Source organism: Anguilla anguilla, chromosome 14 (assembly GCF_013347855.1).
Source record: "Anguilla anguilla isolate fAngAng1 chromosome 14, fAngAng1.pri, whole genome shotgun sequence".
Classification (NCBI taxonomy): Eukaryota; Metazoa; Chordata; class Actinopteri; order Anguilliformes; family Anguillidae; genus Anguilla; species Anguilla anguilla.
The window spans coordinates 18,422,475-18,445,696 of NC_049214.1; the positions used below are offsets into that span (position 1 = coordinate 18,422,475).

Consider the following 23,222-nt stretch of genomic DNA (forward strand, 5'->3'; position numbering starts at 1 on the left):
ATGCGGCTCCTGTTTCATAAACAGATCGGCTCGACCATGTAGCGACTGAGGCAGTGAATTCCTGCAATAGCACTTTGGGCCGTGCGAGATGGAGCAGTTTCTCACTGGGACAGGGCCCTTGGCCTGCCGCAGAGCACGGGGGGCGTCCCGTGATCTACGGCCCTCCTGAATCACGGCTCGCCCTGCACTCAGACCCCAGCGCCGCGCCCCAGGCGCCAGGAGCGCGTCGCTCAATTTGCTCAGCTGTCAATCAAAATCTCACCCTGGATTCTTTGGTCCTTGGCCCTCACAGAGAGAGAGAGAGAGAGAGAGACAGAGCGCCATGCTGGTTTTCTGGAGCCCGCAGATGCAGCAGATGTTTATGCTAATCATGGAGGGAAGGGGGGGGGGGGCCTGCCTGTCACTCACTCACCCACCCCCTGGTTCAGCCAGTCAGAGCCCAGCTCTCTGTGAGACCGGGCCACCATAACCATCTGCTGGTGAGACCACCACACAGGACAGGGGCTGGAGAAGAGCAGGTGAGTGGCTGGGGAGGCCTTCACAGTGTTAAGATGATGGACAAAGTGACAGTCTGCAGAGCCATACAGCCGCTCTCTTTTTCTAAGACAAACCCCACAGAACTGTGCATTTAACACTCTTAAGTATATTCAGTATATACTTGCATTGTGAAAATACTGCAGCCCATTCCGTTTTCCAACTGCCTGGAGGCATATCCCGTGTTGCAGTGGCCAACCCAATGTTTACCCACAGTCCTGCAGGTTTTTATAGCCAATTACAAAGAGATAATCATCCTATTACAATGGATTTTCTCTGCTCATAGAAGCCAATGCAGTTACAGCCAATGCCTGTGACTGGTTAGTATAGCAGGCATGTTGTTCTGCAGTTTTTCTGTCACTTTGTGTAGGGAGCAGTGGAGGGTAGAAAGATCAGGCAGTGAGTAAAGAGGTTATTTCACTACAGGATTCTTCAGCACTGGACCAAAGGCCCTCATGTTCTGCCCTAGTAGATTGAGAATGTAGTTTTGAGACTTGAGTGCATCGGGAGAAATTGTAGTTTTAATTGAATATCTTTTCTTCAAGACCAGTGTCTGTCAGCTTCTGATTACAAGGGCTTCTTTGGTGCCAGCACTGACTTAAGAGACTAATCTTATAGGAGGGGATAAGCCTTTTGAACGTGAATAACTGAGGAGAAAATAGAATCTTTAAACTTCAAAGTGTGCTGCCTGCACTTCTCAGAGAGAGGCCAGACTATGTTTCCACAGACTCACAAACTGAAAATTTCCCTGAGGGAACCTCACCGGGTCTATGGAACATTTGCATAAATGACCAAAGACTCCAAGTTCACATTCCCCAACAGCTGACTACAGGAGCAGAGGGTGAGCATGGGATGAGGTCTTCATAAATCACACGTCTTTGCGGAGTGAAGCTAGGAGAATAAGCCACGCCTCCTCTCCCAATACATAACAGTAGGCTCTGCTGAAAGCAGGGCATGAAGGAGCCAGGCCATTTCTGAGAAACCTACCATTAAAAACCAAAAAACACTCCATGTCATTTCCGCCTTGATTGTTAAAATGCAGACTGTACCAACTTGGTCAACAACTGGACCTGAAATTATGGGATGCCGTCTTGAGCAGCGAGCCACAAATAAGAGCGGTGTCCACGGGAGCGGGGAGTGTTTTTGGCTTTTCTGCGAGACCAGGGCAGCTCTAGAATGTCACAATCTAGAATTTCAGAGAGTAGCAACTGAGAGAGGAGGCAGCCCAGGGCACTGGAGCGCATCACCGTGGGACGAGGGTCAGGGGGCGGGGCTCCAGTTGCCCTGGCGCTCCGTAAAAAGCCTTGGCCTGTGACAGAGAGGGGCCAGTTGGTCAAAGGTCTGAGAGAGTCCATGGAGCCCCGGTGGCCGGGGGAACCGAAGCAGCGGGAATGTGAGTCAGTGATATTCTCAGGAAAGGGTTAGTCCTCCACCTCCCCCACCCCCAGCGCTGCCCAAAAGCACTTTTTCAGCAGCACAGCCAGACCCAAAGCCCTGTGAGTTATTTAAAGGTTGACACAGGAGCTTTAACAAGCTTCACCCCGCTTGGAAAGCAGGGGGGTCAGGAGGTCAGCGCCGACCTCTCAGCCTTCTCCCCGCTGCACGCTGAGAGAGAGAGAGAGGGACACACCGTCTTCCCTTCCCACTTACCTTTCCTCTTTCTCTCCTTTTCTGCCTTTTCCCCTCATCTTTTATGCTCAAATGCTGACTACGTCTCTGTCTCCACGGCGACTGCATTTTTTTGGGTGGGGGGGTCGTCACCCCATAACTCTTTTTAGAGGGAAGGCATCTTTATAATGCGGCAGTGCAGGCCAATAGGGAGGCTGCTGGAGCGGACTCCCAGCAGGACAGAAACAAACAGGGGCGGGAGAAAGGAGGAGGAAAGGGAGAGGGAGAGAGGTGGAGGGGTGATGGAGCCCGGTGTGACAGTGTGTACAGTTCAGACCTGAGGAGGAGGGTGGAGAGGTGGAGGAAAGATGGAGGCCTGCTGGCGTTTCTTTTCCCCAGGAGTGCGTGTTGAGCTGGGAGGCTCCAGGATCGCAGACGGCTCCAGATCAGAGCCAGCAAAGGGCCACTACTGCGCTACGTCTCCCCCTACCCCTCTGTCCCTCCATCTCAAACAGCCTCCACCTCCCTCCCTCTGCGCATACAGGCGACATGCCACTCCCTCCATCTCCCGCCGGCCCAGCGGCGCGCGTGGCGGCAGGGGGAGGAGCCCCGGGTACCTTCGTCTCCCTTGCTGTACTCGTCCCTCATCTGCGGGGAGGTGAGGGTGACCTTCAGGCTGAGCTTGGGGTCTTTGGTGTTGTGCACCAGAATGGCTGCCTCTGGGATGCAGCGCTGCACCTCGTACTTGTCCTCTGTCAATTTCTGCCAGGGCAAGGATACCAAAGGTCAGAGGTCAGAGGCAGAGCCCTCTTGCAGACCCACAGGCCCCCAAACCGCACGCGCTCAGTCTGCGCGGGGACCGAGGACGGTCTCAGATGGGGACGCGTTCAAAACAGCATTGCAAAATGTTTCAGAGACCACCATCACCCAGGGAGCTGAAGTCCAGGGCTTGGAATTTTGAAGTGCATAACAAGCTCAGGACTACATTTCCCAGCAGCCCTTTTGCTGTTATGTTCTGTGGAGTTCCACCTTTTTGGCTGTGCAGCACCAAAAGGCCACACACATGCACACAGACACAAACACAGACAGACAGACAGACAGACAGACAGACACACACACACACACACACAGGTTATTTACACAAAAGATTATGTGGGTGGGGGGGAGCATGGGGCAGGGGAGGTACTAATTTGAAAACAATCATATTTGACGCTTGGGGCCAGATATCAGCTCCCGTAATCCACAGTATTAATTCTTACCCCACCGCTACGGCCTGTGCCAGGGCTGTGTGTGCGGGGGAATCCATTAGCCACGTGCCATATGAAGCAGCCTGCAGAGATGCGACACATTCCGGTGTGTCAGCAGGGATCACATGTGGAGCGGGGCGAATAGCTACGTCTCTGCTCGTTTGGACACCTGACAAACATGTCACTGTCTCTCCTAACTTAACCTCGGGCGCTGCAGGGAGGCGGGTCCGATTGCAGTCCGTCAGCCGCACGCGTTAGCCGCACGCGGTGAGGAGCGCAGCGCAGCTGTTTACCGCACCGTGACTGCGCAGGAGCGATCTGCGCCAGTGAGCGGGAGCCCCCGGCCCATGGGCAGGCGAGAACCACACACACACACACATATACACACACACACGCACGCACACAAACATGAAAACAACACACACACACACACACACAAACATGAAAACAACACACACACACACACACACAAACATGAAAACAACACACACACACACACACACACAAACATGAAAACAACACACACACGCACAAACATGAAAACAACACACACACACACACACAAACATGAAAACAACACACACACGCACAAACATGAAAACAACACACACACACACACACACACACACACACACGCACACGCAAACATGAAAACAACACACACACGCACAAACATGAAAACAACACACACACACACACACAAACATGAAAACAACACAGGCAAACACACACACACACAGAAACCTGGTTGTGATTACACTGCTTGTAAAAAAGCTGGGTTTCCCTCCTTATGCCCCAGGCCCCCCCCCCCCCTGCCCCAGCCCCCCCGGCTGTTCTCCCACACTCTTCCCGAACAGCTCCCTCACGGCCCCCCTGCCAGCTCTGCAGCATGTGGGGGGAGCTGCCGGGGGGTACAGGGAGACTCCCGGAAGACAGAGAGAGTGTGTTCTTAGTGCACGGGACACAGCGAGGCCAAACGTTGCCTTTTTCAGGCCCAACTGCACCACGCTGTGGGAAGATGTCTTTGGGTGGGGGCCTGTTTTTGGATTTCCCTTTCCTTATCCACACTAGAGAGCTCCTACTGTAACACAAGCCCTGTTCCCTTCACCAGTTGTTTTATGTGTATTATGGCAGTTGATATGAACCCACGGGAGCGGTGTGCTGTCCTTCCTGCAGTGAGCCCTGTGCCTCACACACAAAGCCAGGCTTCAGGCTTCAGGCTTCAGGCTTTCTCCTGCACGTCTGCGTGCCGCACACTGAGTGCAGAGGGGTAAACGGCTGCCGCAGAGGGGAGCTGGGGATGGGGCTCCTGCCTTTAAAGGCTTGATTTCCCCAGAGCGGGGGAAACGGCACATAAACGCTGTACAGCGCAGCTCCGCGCTCATTCCCGCCGTCTGAGAACGCGTGCGGCTGCGCTCCCGGCCCAGCGCCAATAGCGCCCGCGTCCCCGAGCCGCCGCACGCAGCTCAGAATGAGGCCTCAAATCAGCGCAGCCAATCACCGGCTCCCAAACACAGAGGACAGTGTCCTTCCTGTACACAGCGGCCATCAAACTGAGCGATGAATCCAAAATAACCCTCCGCTTTAACTGGACTCGCCTCCTTTCGGTCTGCTGCTCATGCAGGATTGGCAAGCACAGACCCATTAACAGTACGAGCTGGATAAAGGCAGACCAGCACCAAATACCCATTTCTGGTATTAAACAGGTATTTGCTAATACATTTATGACTGCTGTATAAATGTATTACAGTGTATAGTGTGCAGTGCACAGTGTGTAGTGTGCAGTGTACAGTGTGTAGTGTACAGTGTGTAGTGTGCAGTGCGCAGTGTGTAGTGTGCAGTGTACAGTGTGTAGTGTGCAGTGCACAGTGTATAGTGTGCAGTGTACAGTGTGTAGTGTGCAGTGTACAGTGTATAGTGTACAGTGCGCAGTGTGTAGTGTGTAGTGTGCAGTGCGCAGTGTATAGTGTGCAGTGCACAGTGTGTAGTGTGCAGTGTGTAGTGTGCAGTGTACAGTGTGTAGTGTGCAGTGCACAGTGTATAGTGTGCAGTGTACAGTGTGTAGTGTGCAGTGTACAGTGCACAGTGCACAGTGCGCAGTGTGCGCTCACCTGGATCTGCAGGGGCAGGTTGTCGCAGACGGTGCACAGCAGGGTCTCAGTGGGCTTCTCCCTGCACATGAGCACCAGCTCCAGGTCCATGTCGTCTTTGATGAGGAGCCCCTTGGCCACCAGCCCGATGCGCATCACGCCGCACAGCACGCCCCCGTTCGGCTCCCTGATTGGACACACAGCAAGCGGCGGCCACGCCCCCCCGCGGGTCACAGCTCACTCTCGCACACAAACCCGCAATCGCCACGCGTGTGATTAATGTCTCTGAGTCGCTGCGGCGACCAGGGCAGAGACCTACGCAAACACAGGCGGCAGCGCGGCTCTAAGGCTGCGGGCTCGACTCCCAGCTCGGGCACTGCCGTTGTACCCAGTACCTGACCTGCTTCAGTAAGGACATCCAGCTGCATAAATGTATGTATGATGCAATCTGTCTGAGCTGCTGTGTGTAAGAGCCCTGCTCTCACTCTCACTGGCTGACAGGGACGGGGACTCACTTGGTGCTGCTCTCGGCAGAGTCCTCCGTCTTGGCGTCCTCCTCTTCGGTTTGGGTGTGGTTGAGCTCGTCCATCCAGTCGGAGACGTGTTTGAGGGCGCGCTCCACGGTGGACACCAGCGTCTGCACCGCCTCCAGATCCTCTGACGACGGGTAGATGGTGGAGTGCTTGGCCATGACGTGACGGTCATCGTTGCCAAACGATCGAATGGACCTCTGGGAAGGGGGAGGACAAACCAATAAGTATATCCCCGCTCCACACACACCCACACCCACACACTTCCATACGCACGCACAGACATACATACACCCAGACCCGCACACTTTCATGCACACACACACACACACACACACACACGCACACACACACGCAGGTACTGTCTCAGAGCCTCTCAGGCACACACTGACACACTGCATGATAAAGAGGCCTAATGCAGGGCTGCTCGGCTGCTACGCGGCTAGCTTTCAGCGTCACATTAACCTGTAATCCATCAAACTCGCCTCTTGTTTCCATGAAAGAAAACCAATATCTACAAAAGTAACATTTTATAATGGCAGACATGCATTTCACTCCTCTTCTCCCATTACAGTGTCAGTCTATTTCAGGAGGCAGTGACAGTGCTGAGATTTAGACTGCCTCCATGCTCCTGCTGTCCCAGAGTCCGAACCACATCCCACTGAGGCCAGGACATACTGACCTGGCCCCAGCGTCATCTTCCTGTGTGTGTGTGTGCGCGCGTGTGGGTGTGCGCGTGTGTGTGTGTGTGTGCGTGCGTGTGTGTGTGTGTGTGTGCGTGTGTGTGTGTGTGTGTGCGTGTGGGTATGGGTGCGCGTGTGTGTGTGTGTGTGTGTGTGATGACAGCGTGTCGCTCAATATGCAGACAGCATTCATATAGGAAATCAATTAAATCTCAACGACAGATTTTATCCTCGTCAGCACATAGCCATCTACAATGAGGGCAACCCCACACTTTCAGCTAGCTCGCATGTCCTCGTCTTCGTCCTTCCCCCCCGCTCCGCCTCCTCCCTCCCCTCGTCCTCCTCTCCTCCCCCCATCCTCCTCCCCTCCCCTCCCCTCTCCCCCCCTCCCCCTCCCCCTCCCTCTCCCCCCCTCCCCCTCCCTCTCCCCCCCTCCCCCTCCCCCTCCCCCTCCCTCTCCCCCCCTCCCCCTCCCTCTCCCCCCCTCCCCCTCCCCCTCCCTCTCCCCCCCTCCCCTCCCCTCACCCAGAGACTCTGAGGTGCAGAGCCAGCATGTTCCTGCTCTGATCCAGATGAATGGCTGAAGGCTGGGGGACAGCAGGACCCAGAGAGAGCAGGCCAGGCCAGAGATCAGCCCCCTGAGCTGCTCAGTGCACAGCGCTGGCCTTTTCAAGCCCTTTCCCACCTCTTCTCTGTCACCCGCACTGTCCCCTCCTCTACAGTCTGCACCTGAGCTGCTCATGCAGGTAAAATACTCAGATCATCCTCACATTAACAGCACTGCAGACACATTTGTCAGTTCTGCATGCAGGAGTGGTCTGTGCTCATGAGTAGGTCTACGGCTGGTCATTGTCTGTGGTCCCTTAGCATTCACAAAACCCTGTCATATTTCACAGCATTCAGACTAACTGACCAATTACAGTGTTAACAACAAATACATAATTACATAAATAATCTTCATTGTGACAGACAGTACACATTTCATAGAGCATAAGGGTAATCAGGGCTCAATACCATGACAGAAATAATTCATTGAGCACAATGCTAAAATTTAACATAGCATTGCGAAATTAGCATCGGGCTTGACATGTTTATATTAAATAAATGTATATTTTCAGTTAGACCGGATGGTACACTAATATTTTCCTATTGCTAGTGAGCAGAGTACACAGATGAGTAGGTCTTCTTGGTCACAATGCAAAGGCCGGCTGGCATGCTCACATGCTGCACATGCAGCCAGCAGCCACCGCGCTAGCAGGAGCGCTCGCAGCTGCGCACTGCACCGCCCAAACGAAAGTTTATGAGCTGTTACTAATGCGCGCGAGCCCGTTAGCATAAAACAGGCCGAGATGTGTAAAACATCCGCGGAGGCGGCTTCCTGGCCCAAACGCGGCCATAAATCAGGCGTCTGTTCCGCGTCGAGGCCGCCGCCGCCGCCGCCGCCGGGGCTCCCTGACCGCCGCGCCGCTCTGCGTACGGGGCCGCGCGCGGGGCGAACGCACCGCGGCGGCGCTCTCCTCCCCAGCCGCGAGCCCTAATGGAGGCCGGGGTCCCGCCCTGCCGGTCACATGTCCCCGGGGGCCGGGTGTTGGGCTGCGTGCGACGGGCCAGTCCACGTCAGCGTGTATACAATTACACAGCGGCCCGACCGCCAGGGACAGCTTCGCACCGCCATTAAAATACCTGCGGTAAGACCTCAGCTACACAAACCGCCTCAGAGACATCAACACAGATTCCACCTCGCTGCCACAGAGCCTTTCAGACGTGGACAATGGCCAAGAGAGCTCTCCTCAAAGCGCACATCCAGCCTCGTCCACACAGACCCGTGCACGGCGTGCTGCGATCAGCTGCGATCAGCTGCGATCAGCGCTCGGCTGATTTTCCCACCTGAGCTGCGTCTCACCTGAACAGACAGACGCGCGAGCACGCTGAGGACCTGTGAAAGACTGCTGGGCTGGGGAAGCGAAGGAGCTGCTTCACTGTGCAGCACTACAGCGCAGTGCCACAGAGCGCAGCACACACAGGACCGCCTTATCTAGGGCACCACTGTGCACTGCGCTGGCGCTCCACAGACTGCCAGCGCATCTTTGAAAACGCAAAGCAGGGCAGAAATCATTCCCACAGCTACGGCAGCGGCAGGCTCTGTTTTTGTGATTGGGATGTAATTTAGGCAGACTGCAGTTGGGATGTGATTAGGTACTGGAAGCATTGTGTATGACTGTGTTTGGGATGTGATTGGATACTGGAAGCAGTGTGTATGTTTGGGATGTGACTGGATACTGGCAGCAGTGTGTATGTTTGTTTGGGATGTGATTAGATACTGGAAGCAGTGTGTGTGTTTGTGTTTTGGGGATGTGATTGGATACTGGCAGCAGTGTGTATGTTTGTCTGGGATGTGACTGAATACTAGCAGCAGTGTGTATGATTGTGTTTGGGATGTGATTAGATACTGGAAGCAGTGTGTATGATTGTGTTTGGGATGTGATTAGATACTGGAAGCAGTGTGTATGATTGTGTTTGGGATGTGATTGGATACTGGCAGCAGTGTGTATGATTGTGTTTGGGATGTGATTGGATACTGGCAGCAGTGTGTATGATTGTGATTTGGGATGTGATTAGATACTGGAAGCAGTGTGTATGATTGTGTTTGGGATGTGATTGGATACTGGCAGCAGTGTGTATGATTGTGTTTGGGATGTGATTAGATACTGGCAGCAGTGTGTATGATTGTGTTTGGGATGTGATTAGATACTGGAAGCAGTGTGTATGATTGTGTTTGGGATGTGATTGGATACTGGCAGCAGTGTGTATGATTGTGATTTGGGATGTGATTAGATACTGGAAGCAGTGTGTATGATTGTGTTTGGGATGTGATTGGATACTGGCAGCAGTGTGTATGATTGTGATTTGGGATGTGATTAGATACTGGAAGCAGTGTGTATGATTGTGTTTGGGATGTGATTGGATACTGGCAGCAGTGTGTATGTTTGTTTGGGATGTGATTGGATACTGGCAGCAGTGTGTATGTTTGTTTGGGATGTGATTAGATACTGGAAGCAGTGTGTATGATTGTGTTTGGGATGTGACTGGATACTGGCAGCAGTGTGTATGATTGTGTTTGGGTCCAGAGACTGCAGGTAGTGTGTTTGCAGTGTAATGCGGTGTAAAGATTGTCTGCGTGTCCAGGGCTAAACTCTGCACACAGGGGCTCATGCTGCTGCCTGTCTGTGGATTGCAGGTAAATGCAGCACAAGCACAGCCCCGATCCATAAAACAAGGCCGATCGCCATCATTTACCGCTCCCCAGCCGCCCGCCACCTGCGCCGCGTGAGCACGTCTGACTGAGCCGCTCAAACGCCACCATAAAGCCCACAGTGAAGCCACGCGCTGCCCACAGCCCACAGCACCTCCTCAATCACACGGGCTCTGCAGCGCTACACGCCGCAGCTCGGGCCAAAACAAGCACGCTAACGCTAACGCTAACGCTACGTATGGAGCTCCAGACGCTGGTGCGTCGTGTGCGCTGTCCCTGGGGGGATTAAGCAGCGTGAGGTTTGTGAGGTGTGTAGTGTGTGTTCTGACTGACATGTGTGTGAGGTACATGGGGTGTGAGGTAATATAATAAATGAGGAGTGCAATGTATTGGGTGTCTGTAGGTGGTGGGTGTGTGCGTGTTTGTGTGCGAGTGCGCATGCATGTGTGTGCGTGTGTGTGTGTGTGTAGGTGGTGTATGGGTGTGATTGTGTGTGTGCTTGTGTGCGTGCGCGTAGGTGGTGTGTGTGTGAGTGTGTATCTCTGTGAGAAAGGGCTCAGGTGCTACAGTGCAGCAGAAGAGTATGGCTAGCCTCAAGCGGATTGCATTAAAAATTCATCCTCTGATTAATGCATGATACAGGCAGCCGCACAGGATACTGGTGGTTTCACAATTACACCCCTCCCTCCGCTTTAATACAATTACAGAACTCAACCAATAAAAAAAAAGTGCGTCAGAGCCAAAGTTCTACCCGGAAACTTCCCGCCGACCGCACTCAGCCCAGCCGATTTAGCATTCCCACACCCAGCCCGGCCCGTCCGAGCGCCAGCGTTAATTACATCTGCTTTACTCGGTGTGATCGATATTAACGCTTAGGACGCGCTGTAAAGAGGGGATGGCGCCTGTGTTTGCGGAATGTTCCGGGACGCGTGCGGGGGAGGACGGAAACGCGGGGCGTGCGCGGCGCCGAGGCCGGGCGAGGCGTACACAGAGCCGGGCTCGCGCGCTCGCTCGCCCTCGTACGCGCCGTGCGTGCGTTTGTGTGAGAGAGAGAGAGAGAGATGAAGTGCGGGAGAACAAGGTGGCTGATGCTTCACAAAGCTATTGTGAGCCCAAGGTCACCCCTCTCTTCCTGCGGAGTGCTCGCTCCACGCTCATTACCCAGGGTTATTTATGAGCACCCCCCCCCCGGCCCCCACCGCCCGGCTTTAATAATTCATGCTCTGCAGTCTCTGGAGGCCTGGCTCCCCCAGTCGGAGGTGAGGGTCATTAATCACACCCTGATCTCTCTCTTTCCCGAGTCGCTGACACAGTGCTATATCACCAGGTAGGCTCCAAGTCACTCCCGCCACGAGCAGCCATCCGCGTGCCCCCCCCACGCCCCCCCACGCCCCCCCTCTCCCCGCGTCGCACTCCTCCCCCTCCATCGCCTGGACGCGTGCCGACACAGCGCCGAGAGAGAGGCGAAGCCTGCGTGCGTTCGTGTGTGGGATGCCAGCGCTGCCACCATCTTGCCGTGATTCTGAACAGGACGAGCACACGCAGGCGCACCCACACACAATGAATGTTCACATGCACTCGGCAAAATATATGATGATTCCCATTTTCACACACCCATACACACACACATACACACACATTCCCTCTCTCAAACTGACACACACATGCACATATACAAACACACATTCACCAACATGTACACCCACACATTTATGCATACCAAGACAGACACAAAAAAGCACGCACACTAACAGACAGACAAACAGACAGAAGACAGACAGACAGGCGAGCAGGCACACCAGCAGACAGACACACCAGTAGACAGACAGGCAAACAGACAGACAGGCAAACAGACAGACAGACAGACAGACAGACAGACTGGCAGACCAACAGACAGGCCGACAGACAGACAGACAGGCAGACGGGTTACCATGACTGCAGCAGGAGTGGAGACAGCGCGTGCTCCTGCGTCTCTCTCTCCAGTGAGGGTGCGTGTTTGGGTGGGGCCTGAGCTGGGACGGGTCTCCTCATGCGCTCCCCACAGACGCCCGGCCAGACAGCAACAACTCCTGCACTTCACCTGCACAGGGGAGCAAGACAGGAGCGTCAGCAGGAAGAGAGGAGGAAGAGAGGAGCGTCAGCAGGAAGACAGGAGCGTCAGCAGGAAGAGAGGGGCGTCAGCAGGAAGAGAGGGGCGTCAGCAGGAAGAGAGGAGCGTCAGCAGGAAGAGAGGAGGAAGAGAGGAGCGTCAGCAGGGAGAGAGGAGCGTCAGCAGGAAGAGAGGAGCAAGAGAGGAGCGTCAGCAGGAAGAGAGGAGCAAGAGAGGAGCGTCAGCAGGAAGAGAGGAGCAAGAGAGGAGCGTCAGCAGGAAGAGAGGAGCAAGAGAGGAGCGTCAGCAGGAAGAGAGGAGGAAGAGAGGAGAGTGAGGAGGTAGAGAGGAGCGTGAGAAGGTAGAGGAGAGTGTGAGGAGGTGGAGAGGAGTGTGAGGAGGCACTGAGGAGTTTGAGGAGGTAGAGGAGTGTGAGGAGGCACTGAGGAGAGTGAGGAGGTAGAGAGGAGAGTGAGGAGGCACTGAGGAGAGTGAGGAGGTGGACAGGAGTGTGAGGAGGCACTGAGGAGAGTGAGGAGGTAGAGAGGAGTGTGAGGAGGCACTGAGGAGAGTGAGGAGGTAGAGAGGAGAGTGAGGAGGTAGAGAGGAGTGTGAGGAGGCACTGAGGAGAGTGAGGAGGTGGACCTCAGGCAGCCCCTGGCTATGTTCCTCAAAGCACTGTGCTGGGACCTGAAGTCACAACGGCAGCTCTGGTACCAGGAAGACCCCTCCCCCCCGCCCCTCACATGACCCACTTCCTCTCCCCACACCCCCACCCTCCCAGCCACACAGAGCACACAGGCCTTCTGCGGCCTGGTTTATGGTGTGCCGTTCAGCCCTGCTGATATGCATACTTTATGAGGTGGGCGGGGCTGTGGAGGAGGCGGGGGCCGCTGTCCCGTCTAAACAGTTCATCTACAGCCCGGGCTGCCTCCATCAAACGGGCGCGCGAGCTAGCCGCTAACACCGCTACGCGCTTCACCTGCGTACGCCCAGACATTTCACATGGAACAACGCGTGGATCAAAGGGAACTGGAATCGTTAAAAGTTCAACCAATTATCTACATGAATTCAGTGCATTTCCGAATGTAATTTCCCTGGTGAGATCAAGCTTCAGATGATCAGGCGCGACACTGAGACGCTTGCAGAAGTCAAAAGGGCAGGGGAAGGGGTCGGGGTCAGGGAGCGTAAACCCCTCCCCCCAATCTGGCAAATGCGTCCCTGACCCCTGGTTCACCCTGAAAGCCCCGCCCCCCGCCTGCTCCCCTTCCACTGCCCCCGTGCCTGAGAGCCCACCATCGATCCTCGCTGGCTCCAATGCAGGCATATTCCAGCCACAGTACTCATTAGAGAAAATATTAATTGCTGAGCGAGGACACGTAAAGCCTTCGGTCCGTGCGGGCGTGTGCTCTGGGAGCAGCTGATTGGCCGGGGAATTCTTACTGTGGGCCAATCAATTTATGCTCTTTTAATTCCGCACCTCAGAGACACAAGCTAAAGTGTTATGATTCGACGGAGAGTGATTCACGCACAAGACACATCATGTACCACAAAACAAAATGAAGGACCCCTCCTCTGGTCAGCCCGCCTGCCTGTAAGCAAGGAACTACGTTACAGAAGAACGGCAGAAGACCCTCAACCAGAAATAGCCATCAGGATTGTAAGCCAAGCTTTTCTACCTTCTGCCCACTGAAAACGTGTTAAAATGCGCAGGGCAAACTGCGTCCTCTCCGGGCAGGAAGCCCAGTTTGGGTTTTCACTGCAAGGCGGCGGAGGCGAGCGGCCGCTGTCCTTCACTCAGAGACACAGCAGATATCAGCAGAGACGTCCTGGCACCGCAGGCGTCAGCTCAAACCAGCCCACGGCCATTTCAGCTGGCAAACAGAGCGCAGTGAAGCAACCGGGCTCTAGGAGGCAGTAGCGAGACCAGTGACTGTACCAGCTCCCTCTGCTCAGTTCAGCCCCCCCCCCCCCCTTTTCTCTCACCACAGATAAAAATGAAAGTCTAAAAGTGAAGCGAAGACCTTTGGCCTCTAACACCTGGACTCCACTTTTTCCGTGAGCAGTAACAGGAAGTGGTCCAACACCGGGGTGTGTGCGCACAGATACACCCAGATGCACTCCAGGGCAACGGCATGTAGCAATGATATGCTTTAGACTTCATTTATTATGAGCTTTTGTTTCGTCTTGGTTGATAAGATAAGCGCGGGACCTAGCGCTGCACAGCACTTCCCTTCCACTCGCCTAACTCTACACACACTGGGAACAGTGTCAGCATAATCCCTGCTCATTCTCCTCTTCACAGGGCACGGGTCCTCAAGTGCATTTACCAAAGCTATTACACAGGATGACAAAACGTCTAATAGCACGGAGAGAGAACTTCAGTTCAAGGGTCAGTTTAGTAGTATTAACAGAAACGGTAGCAGTAGCGGCAGCAGGCTTTAATAGTAATCCAAACAACTTTAGTTCGTCGTAACAAATTTTCTTTTCCCCCCTTACAAATGTGGGTTGAGCAAAAAGGGCGTCTTAATTTGGTTCAATCTGGCCCACGCTATGGAGCCAGAAATATGCGCTCTTGACCTTTCTCTTACTCTACGCTGCAGAAACTGAAGTGAACCCACTACAGAAAGACAAGTGGCTGCTTCTGATTGGGCCCATATCAGCACCATCAATGAGAGGAGCTGTACAGGAGGAGCTGAACAGGAGGAGCTGTACAGGAGGAGCTGTACAGGAGGAGCTGTATAGGAGGAGCTGTACAGGAGGAGGTGAACAGGAGGAGCTGAACAGGAGGAGCTGAACAGGAGGAGCTGAACAGGAGGAGCTGTACAGGAGGAGCTGTACAGGAGGAGCTGAACAGGAGGAGCTGTACAGGAGGAGCTGAACAGGAGGAGCTGTACAGGAGGAGCTGTACAGGAGGAGCTGAACAGGAGGAGCTGTACAGGAGGAGCTGTACAGGAGGAGCTGTACGGGAGGAGCTGTACGGGAGGATCTGTACGGGAGGAGCTGTACAGGAGGAGCTGTACAGGAGGAGCTGAACGGGAGGAGCTGTACAGGAGGAGCTGTACAGGAGGAGCTGAACAGGAGGAGCTGTACAGGAGGAGCTGAACAGGAGGAGCTGAACAGGAGGAGCTGTACAGGAGGAGCTGAACAGGAGGAGCTGTACAGGAGGAGCTGAACAGGAGGAGCTGTACAGGAGGAGCTGTACGGGAGGAGCTGTACGGGAGGAGCTGAACAGGAGGAGCTGTACAGGAGGAGCTGTACAGGAGGAGCTGAACAGGAGGAGCTGTACAGGAGGAGCTGAACAGGAGGAGCTGTACAGGAGGAGCTGTACAGGAGGAGCTGTACGGGAGGAGCTGTACAGGAGGAGCTGTACAGGAGGAGCTGTACAGGAGGAGCTGAACAGGAGGAGCTGAACAGGAGGAGTTGTACAGGAGGAGCTGAACAGGAGGAGCTGTACAGGAGGAGCTGTACAGGAGGAGCTGTACAGGAGGAGCTGAACAGCAGGAGAAACCGGAGTGGCAGGGAGCCTCCTGCACGCCCAGGCCAGGCTCCTGCTGAACTCAGGCCAGATCTGCTCTCTAGTCATCCCTCGCGCCGCGGTCGGCTTTGGCGTGTCCCCAAGCCCTGAGACGACCGCGAGGCTCCCCAGGCACGCCGGGGCCCGGCGAGCTCGCGCCGCTGCGGGGGGGGGGGGTCAGAGGAGGGCGCGGCGGGACGCGGTGCACGGCAACGATGCTCCGCTGCAGGGGGAGGTGGGGGAGGGCAAACAGCCACCCTCAGGAGGAATGTGTCACTATGAGGAAGCGGGCTCCCCCCCGAGCTTTCACCTGTTCTGAGTGTGGAGCGGCTGTCCTCCCTCACACGCTACTGCCACACAGCGCAAACACAGCCGCACGCAGTGTACTGAGCTGAGGAACTGCGCACCTGGCTTCTACCCATCACAGCCCTGAGACCACACACCACCTCCGCTCTTCAAAAGGGCCACTTCAGTCCATAGCATTAGTTATCTGCTTTTTCATTTATAAACAAATACTACAATACCCAAGTACAATTCACCCCAATATTCTTTATCAAGTTCAACAACACCAGTATTTGAATAATTTAGCCAACCAGATTATAAATATTAATACCAGGGTGTGTGTGGATGTCTGTGTCTGTGTGTGGTGTGTTCGTGTTTGGTGTGAGTGTGTTCATGTGTGAGAGAGGGGGAGGAAGGGAGGGAGGAGAGATAAAGAGGAAGAGAGAGAGAACCAGTGCCATCTATGCCAAAGAAAGCAGGGTGGAAGTGTGACAGTGTTTTGCATAGATTAGACAGGTTAGCTTTCACAGTTACTCTTAGCGTGTATTAGCTGACTCCACTGGCTACCTAGCAAGCAACTAAAATATTTTTTAGTACACATTCTTCTTCTTTCTTCGGAGAGTGAAGAAATTCAGTTCATAGGAAACGCAAGGCCACCGTTTGTCTTCTTCCTGAGAAGGGCCACATCGCCAACGCCCATTTCACAGAATTCTCACTGCGTTATGCGGCTGCCGTGTCTCAGCGCAGATGACATTTTCTGTTCAATAAACCATAACATGGCGCATTTTCATAACACGCTCTCATTCGGTTCCAAAATGGTTTCCCTGGATGACGGGACGGACGCGCGCGGGCAAAGCCAGCTGCGCGGCTCAAAGGAGCTGGCAGCCGCGCGGGAAACGAGCGCTTCCGAAAAGCACGCGACGGGGACTGCCTTTCTGCGCAGGCAGCGCGGCGGCCGCACCGCCGAGCGCCTGAGCATCCAGCTGCACGCGCGCGATTAAATAACGCAGCTCCGCGGAAGCCCTTCCCAGCCGCTCTGAACGGTCCACGCCCACGTCCATCTGGAGGAGAAACGAGGACACGCTTTTCTGCTGATGAACACGGCGCGTGGCGGGGATTTCGACGGGGGGACGCTGATAGTACTGATCAGCGCCATTCAGGCCGGGTCACCCCCGGCACGGAGCAGACCTGACTCACTTTACTGCCCTGGGTACGGCCGTGGGACCGCGAGGGAGAAATCCATTACCCGCATAATGACTGCGATGACACCTTTCCAGAAAATGTCAAAATAATTCTGCCTCTTTGCCCCCTGCGGTCGTTCTAACGACAGCTCTGTTTTCCCCGCAGAAATAAAACCGCCCCTCTCCGTGCGCCGGTCTCTGATTGGTTCCTCATTAGGCCCATGTTTTTCAGCAGCACCCCGCACGCGCGACACTCGACGCCATCGTTGCGCTTTCTCTCTGTTTTTCAGTACTCTGCACACGTCCGGTGGCATGTCCTGCAGAGGGGACACTGCAGCGTTAACGCAGTGGGCGTTCAGCATACGCAAACCCGGGGAGTGGTCAGGACCGAGCACATCTCTGCCGCGTTGTTACAGGCTCAGGACGGCGCTCGCAAATTCCCTTCCTCCACGGCGATGCGCTCCGCGGCGGCCTCCCTGCGCGGGGGCTGCTGAGGACTTTAAAAGCGCCTCGACCTGCCGGCTCCTCCGCCCCTCACCCGCTCGGGGGATACATTATTCATAAAGCCGCTGGTTTCTTCTGCGGTCCGTGTTTATCCAGGTCAGACCGGCTGCGCAGAGCTGTCTGGAGGGGGCGGGGACTGAGGCGGGAGACCGCATGAATGATGGATGACGGACGTGTCATCTCCATGGCAGCAGGGTCCCGGCCTGCTGTCAGGGGATCGGGCAGTACTACATTACCCACAATGCACTGCAATCCAGAGTCTGCACGGAATCCAGTTTATCAGCGAGGATCGAGGGGAAATGCCGCCACTTAAGAAGGACTCCCATCTTTAGATAAGCCCCACCTGCTGTAGCGCGACGCAGGCCCCCCCCCTCCCCACTCCCGCTAATCCACTTCCACACAAGCGGGAGGCGGGCCTGGTGAGGAGCCTCGGCCCGTGACTGGAAGAGGCCGCTGGCTCCCCTCTGGTCCCTCAGAGCTGATCTGATCACATAAATAAGAGCGGCGGCTCACCCACAGCTCAGCGGCCTCTCCTGGGCCGTACGGGGAAATGTAAATACAGACGACCTCTCCCGTACGGCCCCCCATCTCTCCCGTTTTCCTCTCTCCGCTTTTCATCTTCCTTCAATACCTTCTCTGGCAGCGAAAAAATCCCATCAGCTCGCTATGAGTTATGACTGTGGCTCCACGAGCATCGGTAAAAAAGCTCCATACAAAGAGCTCATATAGAGAGGAACACAGCATGCTTACATACTGCGCCTTACCAACAGACCACTCGAGAAATGTAGATTCTCTCGATGAGAAGAAAAATCACTGATTATATGATTAGAGCCACTCTATGCAGACAGATTCTCTCATCGAAGTGGAGAGAGAGAGTGATGATGATGATGATGATGATGGACAAGCGCGGGCAGAGCCGAACGTTTCATCCTCTCAGTTCAGACACGGGAGAAGGCACGCGGCGGGCTGGTACAGAAACGGGCTCGTCTGAACAACCCCTCTCCACTCCTTCCATATCCGCAGAAATAGAAACGCACCGCGGCACAGTCAAACCCTTTGAAGAGCCCCAATTACAGAATCGAACTGCCTACAGACTGTTACCGCAAAAGTATTAATCTTTAAATAGCCTCTTGTTGAAATATCTGGTTGATTCCGAAAGTCTCCTGGGACAACACGCTTCCACAATCTGTGAAAATTCCACCTGTCGAAAATGACCCTTCAAATATTTGGCCCACATGGAGAGATACCCAGATATGAATCTGTATGCTTTTGTACATCCTGATTGAGCTTGTGGGGAAGGGATCACATCAAAGGGGGAACTGCTCTGCCAATGTTAGAGACGGAAATGCAGGGGCAGTCAAGTCTCAATGCTGTGCTGTGATTGGCCAGGGGGCAGGTATGGATAAGAAGGCGGGGGGGGGGGCTGCTGACCCGCAGGAAGACGGAGGACTCCTGCTGTGCAGAGAGACACTCCGCTTCTACTCAAAGCTTTAAACGCTTTCCTCCAACTAAACTCCCCCATTCTGTCCCCTCAGACATGAGCAGCCTTCACCAGTACGACTGGCCACACACATACACACGCATGCGCAGGCGCACGCACACTCACACACTCACACAACTGCACACACACACACACACACAATCATACACACACTCAAACTCACACACTCACACACTCACACACTCACACAAACGCACACACACACACAATCACACACTCAAACTCACACACACACACAAACGCACACACACACTCACAGCGCTCCTCTGCAGAAGATGCTGAGGCTCAGCCTGCTTAATGAGAAAGCAGAGAGCAGAGCTAATTAAACAGAGCACGCGGCCGTTAATGCCTGCGCTGTTATTTTCTCCAGCTCCCCGAAGGCTCTCACACCAGCCCCAGCACAACAGCGAGGACGCAATTAGCCTGACGGACCCTCGGTCTGACGACCGCGTCCGCCGCTTTCACTCCTGGAAGCTCGTGCGGCGAGCGAGCGCCGCGATGCGCGCCATCTGGGAAGCGCTACGTCACCCAGCGCTGGGCTCTCTGTGACCCGACGGGCTTCACTTCCTGTGGCCCCTAGGCTAAAGGGGCCCAGCACTGTTCTCTGTGATCCAACGGGCTCCACTTCCTGTGGCCGCTAGGCTAAAGGGGCCCAGCACTGTGCGGACCTGTCCGGCTCCACTTCCTGTTGCTGTTAGGCTAAAGGGGGCCCAGTGTTGTGCTGTTGGTGACCTGGCAGGTTCCACTTCCTGTTCCTGCTAGGCTAAAGGGGGCCCAGTTCTGTGCTGTTGGTGACCTGGCAGGTCCCACTTCCTGTGGCCGCTAGGCTAAAGTGGCACAGCGCTGTCTCACGCCACCCTGGGTATGAACCCCACATCTGCCCAGACACTGTGTCAAGAGAAAATGCTCTCATATTAAGAATGAACATTTTAATTTGATTGAGGTCTGGTCTCCCTGGCCCTGGTAACAGACCCACAAGCCTATTAGAGAAGCGGGCCACAGCTGGGAGGAGGACCCAGGGTTCAGGCAGGGAGCTTTTAGCTGGGAGATTAACGGAGGCTTTTTAGAAGCTGGTCAAAGAGGCTTTTTGTTTCGGCCGGGCTTTTTGACAAACATGCTAATGGCGCTCAGAATAAAGGTAAAACACCCTTTTGAAAATCCTGGAAAAGCCTCCACCGCCCCAGAGCTCTCTGTACGTTTGCCAAACACTGAAAGAGGAGGGGACGGGGGGACGGGGGGATGGGGGGGACGGGAGGACGGGGGGGACAGTCAGGCCTCCTTCGTGCCCCGCGTGCGTGGCTCTGGCAGGCGGGGGGTGTTTGTTCTGCAGCAGGCGCTGCGGTGGGATTTCTCACAGGTTCCCGTTAGCTTTTGACTTTTCCTCGCCGGCCCGGGGTCAACAGCGGGCAACGAGGCCGCCCCCGCCCGCCTGCCCGCCACCACGACGGGCGCGTCGCTCCACCCGAGGAAAGAGGACCTGGGCGGCCCCCGCTCCGACAGGGCGCCGCGGCAACGGCGGATCAAACGGCGGGTGCAAACAATCCATCAGACGTCCGTTTCCACGGCAGCGTCGGCCGTCTGCCGTCTCCATTTCTGCCGAAACGTGTCCTGAATTACTGACGGCTGCTTTTTTTTCTGTTACTTCAAAAAAGGTTGAAGCGGAGTTCAGGACTGTGGTATTCTGCTCCTGCTGTCTGTTTATAAGGAGATGAGTGTAGAATCTGCACACTAAATGTCACCTGCACAAACACAGACGGGAGGAATTTCAGCATGCTGCCCGTCCCCGGGGAGCGTCTGTAAATACCACTCCTCCACGGGCCCAACACAGCCATTTCAATTACCAAACACCGGCTTAGAGCGCGGCCCTTCTGCAGAGGATTAGGGCCTCCGCTAACGTGCTAATGGGACAGAGCCCTGGATATCAGCGCGCTGGCGTCTCCCCGGGCTCCTCCCCGGCTCTCCTATCAGCGGGTCCGGCGGCTGGGCGCGCGGTGTTCGCTCCTGCCGCTTCAGCGGTGCGGTGCGGGAGGGCCGACCGCGGGCCGACCGGGGACCGCCTCCACGCCGGCCGACAGCTCGCCCTCACCTCGCCCTCCATTTCTGCGCGACAGCGGCTTCCTGCTTTCATCTGTACCGGAGGAGGGAAACAGCCGTCCATGAACGCCGTTTTTCAGAAACAGCGCTGCTACTGTACAGGACGATGGCTGCTGCTGATCTGCACAGTACATACGGGGAGGTATCTGAATGCACAGCCGCACCTCTCCTCACCCAAGCCAACCCTGTGCAGCAGCTTCACAAGACCCCGCACAGCCATCTGCTCCTGTTCAGCGCCGCACCGCACGCAGCTCACACCAACTGCACTTCACTGTGCGCGCGCGCGTGTGTGCGTGTGTGTGTGTGTGTGTGTGTGTGTGTGTGTGTGTGTGTGTGGCTGTGTGTGTGTGTGTGGCTGTAATTATGAGTGTGTGTGTGTGGCTGTAATTATGAATGTGTGTGTGTGTGTGTGTGTGTGGCTGTAATTATGAGTGTGAGTGTGTGTGTGTGTGTGTGCACTCATGTGGATTTAATGCTTGTGTGTGCACTGCATGTCCCAGCTTGGCTGCAGTCAGAGCAGATCAGTGGATCTATTCATTCCAGGTCAATTTGGAAGCCCAGCTCAACAAGAGCAATTTATTAGCGACAGGAAGGCTTGCTGTACGGAGAGAGAAGGGCAGCGCTGGCAGCAGCATCCGAGGAAACGGCGCGCCCCCGTCCAATCACAACGGCCGACCTACACCGCCCCCAACTCCATATCCCATACTCCATCTGGCTCCTGTCCCTGAATCCATCAGACAGATCCATTCTGCTGTTAGACAGGCAGCGATGCAGAAAGCGCGGGGGCACAGGGGCATGGGGGCGCAGGGGCGCGGGGGGCGCGGGGGCACAGGGGCACGGGGGCGCAGGGGGCGAGGGGGCACGGGGGCACAGGGGCGCAGGGGCGCGTGCGCTGCTCATTCGACTGGGCGGTTCTCTCTGGGTCCCTGCTCTCTGGGTCCCTGCTCTCTGGGTCCCTGCTCGCTGGGTCCCTGCTCTCTGGGTCCCTGCTCGCTGGGTCCCTGCTCTCTGGGTCCCTGCTCTCTGGGTCCCTGCTCTCTGGGTCCCTGCTCGCTGGGTCCCTGCTCTCTGGGTCCCTGCTCTCTGGGTCCCTGCTCTCTGGGTCCCTGCTCTCTGGGTCCCTGCTCTCTGGGTTCCTGCTCTCTGGGTTCCTGCTCTCTGGGTTTCTGCTCGCTGGGTACCTGCTCGCTGGGTCCCTGCTCTCTGGGTTCCTGCTCTCTGGGTTCCCACCCGGGGGTCTCCAGCGTTTCAGTGCCGCGCTGGCAGCCTGGGCAGCCCGGGGAGCCCCGGGCACTCAGGAAGTACCAGGCTGCTGGGTGAAGCAGCCCGCCTGTGCCAGGATACCCGGGAAACACGCTCTCCCACGAGCACAGACCGGCTCAGCTCCACTCCAATCTGCAGCTTAATCAGCAAGCACAACCACTGGAGAGAGAGGCCTGGAGAGCGCGCATCTGCACATGCCTAATGAGGCCCGGGCCGGGCGGGGCCGGGCGGGGGGGCTGGGACTCAGATGCTATCTCAGAGAAACGGCGAGGGTGACGGGGGGGGGGGGGGGGGGGGCTCTGCTGCAGCACCTTATCCCGCTTATCGCCTCGCCGAAAAGAGCCTCACCGATCCCTCAGCCCCCCGGCGCGCTCGGGGAAAAAGCCAAAGCGGTGCGAAAACTAGAATAGCCGCGCGGAGCGGGGGAGGAGCGCAGCCGAACGAGCCTGCCTCAGCAAAGCCTGCGGTCCTGAGGGTCCCCCCCCACGCCACCCGCCACCCCCCCACCGCCGCGCCCCCACGGACGCTCTCTTCCGCGCAGGCACGACCGCCACCCTTCCGCACGGAAAAGGAGATGTGACAGCCCGGCCTTGCGACAGCTTTCCCGTGGGAACCGTCGCCATGGCTACTTGGCGCCGCGTGTTCTTCCAGTGAGCCGTAGCTGGGCTGCGCTCGTTCCCTCCCCCGGAAAGCGGGGCGGACGGGCACGCCCTCGGCGCGGCGCAGCGCGGGTGGCCGTGAGCGAGCTCGCAGGGGGGCGGGGGGAGCGAGGGAAGAAAGGTGTCATCGCCTCTTTAAAAGACCCCACCATCTTTTCACCACGCAGCTCGTCAAAGTTACTCCCAT

The 23,222-nt window shown here is 55.9% G+C and overlaps 1 protein-coding gene across 4 annotated transcripts in view; it reads right to left on the minus strand.

Moving 5' to 3' along the window:
• The window catches only part of strbp (spermatid perinuclear RNA binding protein), a 74,321-nt gene that overhangs the window by 23,838 nt on the left and 27,261 nt on the right, over positions 1–23,222 (minus strand). For all 4 annotated transcript variants that reach the window (XM_035390255.1, XM_035390253.1, XM_035390254.1 and 1 more), the window contains 4 exons: positions 11,876–12,025; positions 5,995–6,209; positions 5,501–5,666; positions 2,760–2,904 (listed from right to left, as the gene is read on the minus strand). In XM_035390255.1, the coding sequence (XP_035246146.1) occupies positions 2,760–2,904; positions 5,501–5,666; positions 5,995–6,209; positions 11,876–11,878 (529 nt within the window). In that variant the 5' untranslated portion in view covers positions 11,879–12,025. The remainder of the gene's footprint in view (positions 1–2,759; positions 2,905–5,500; positions 5,667–5,994; positions 6,210–11,875; positions 12,026–23,222) is intronic.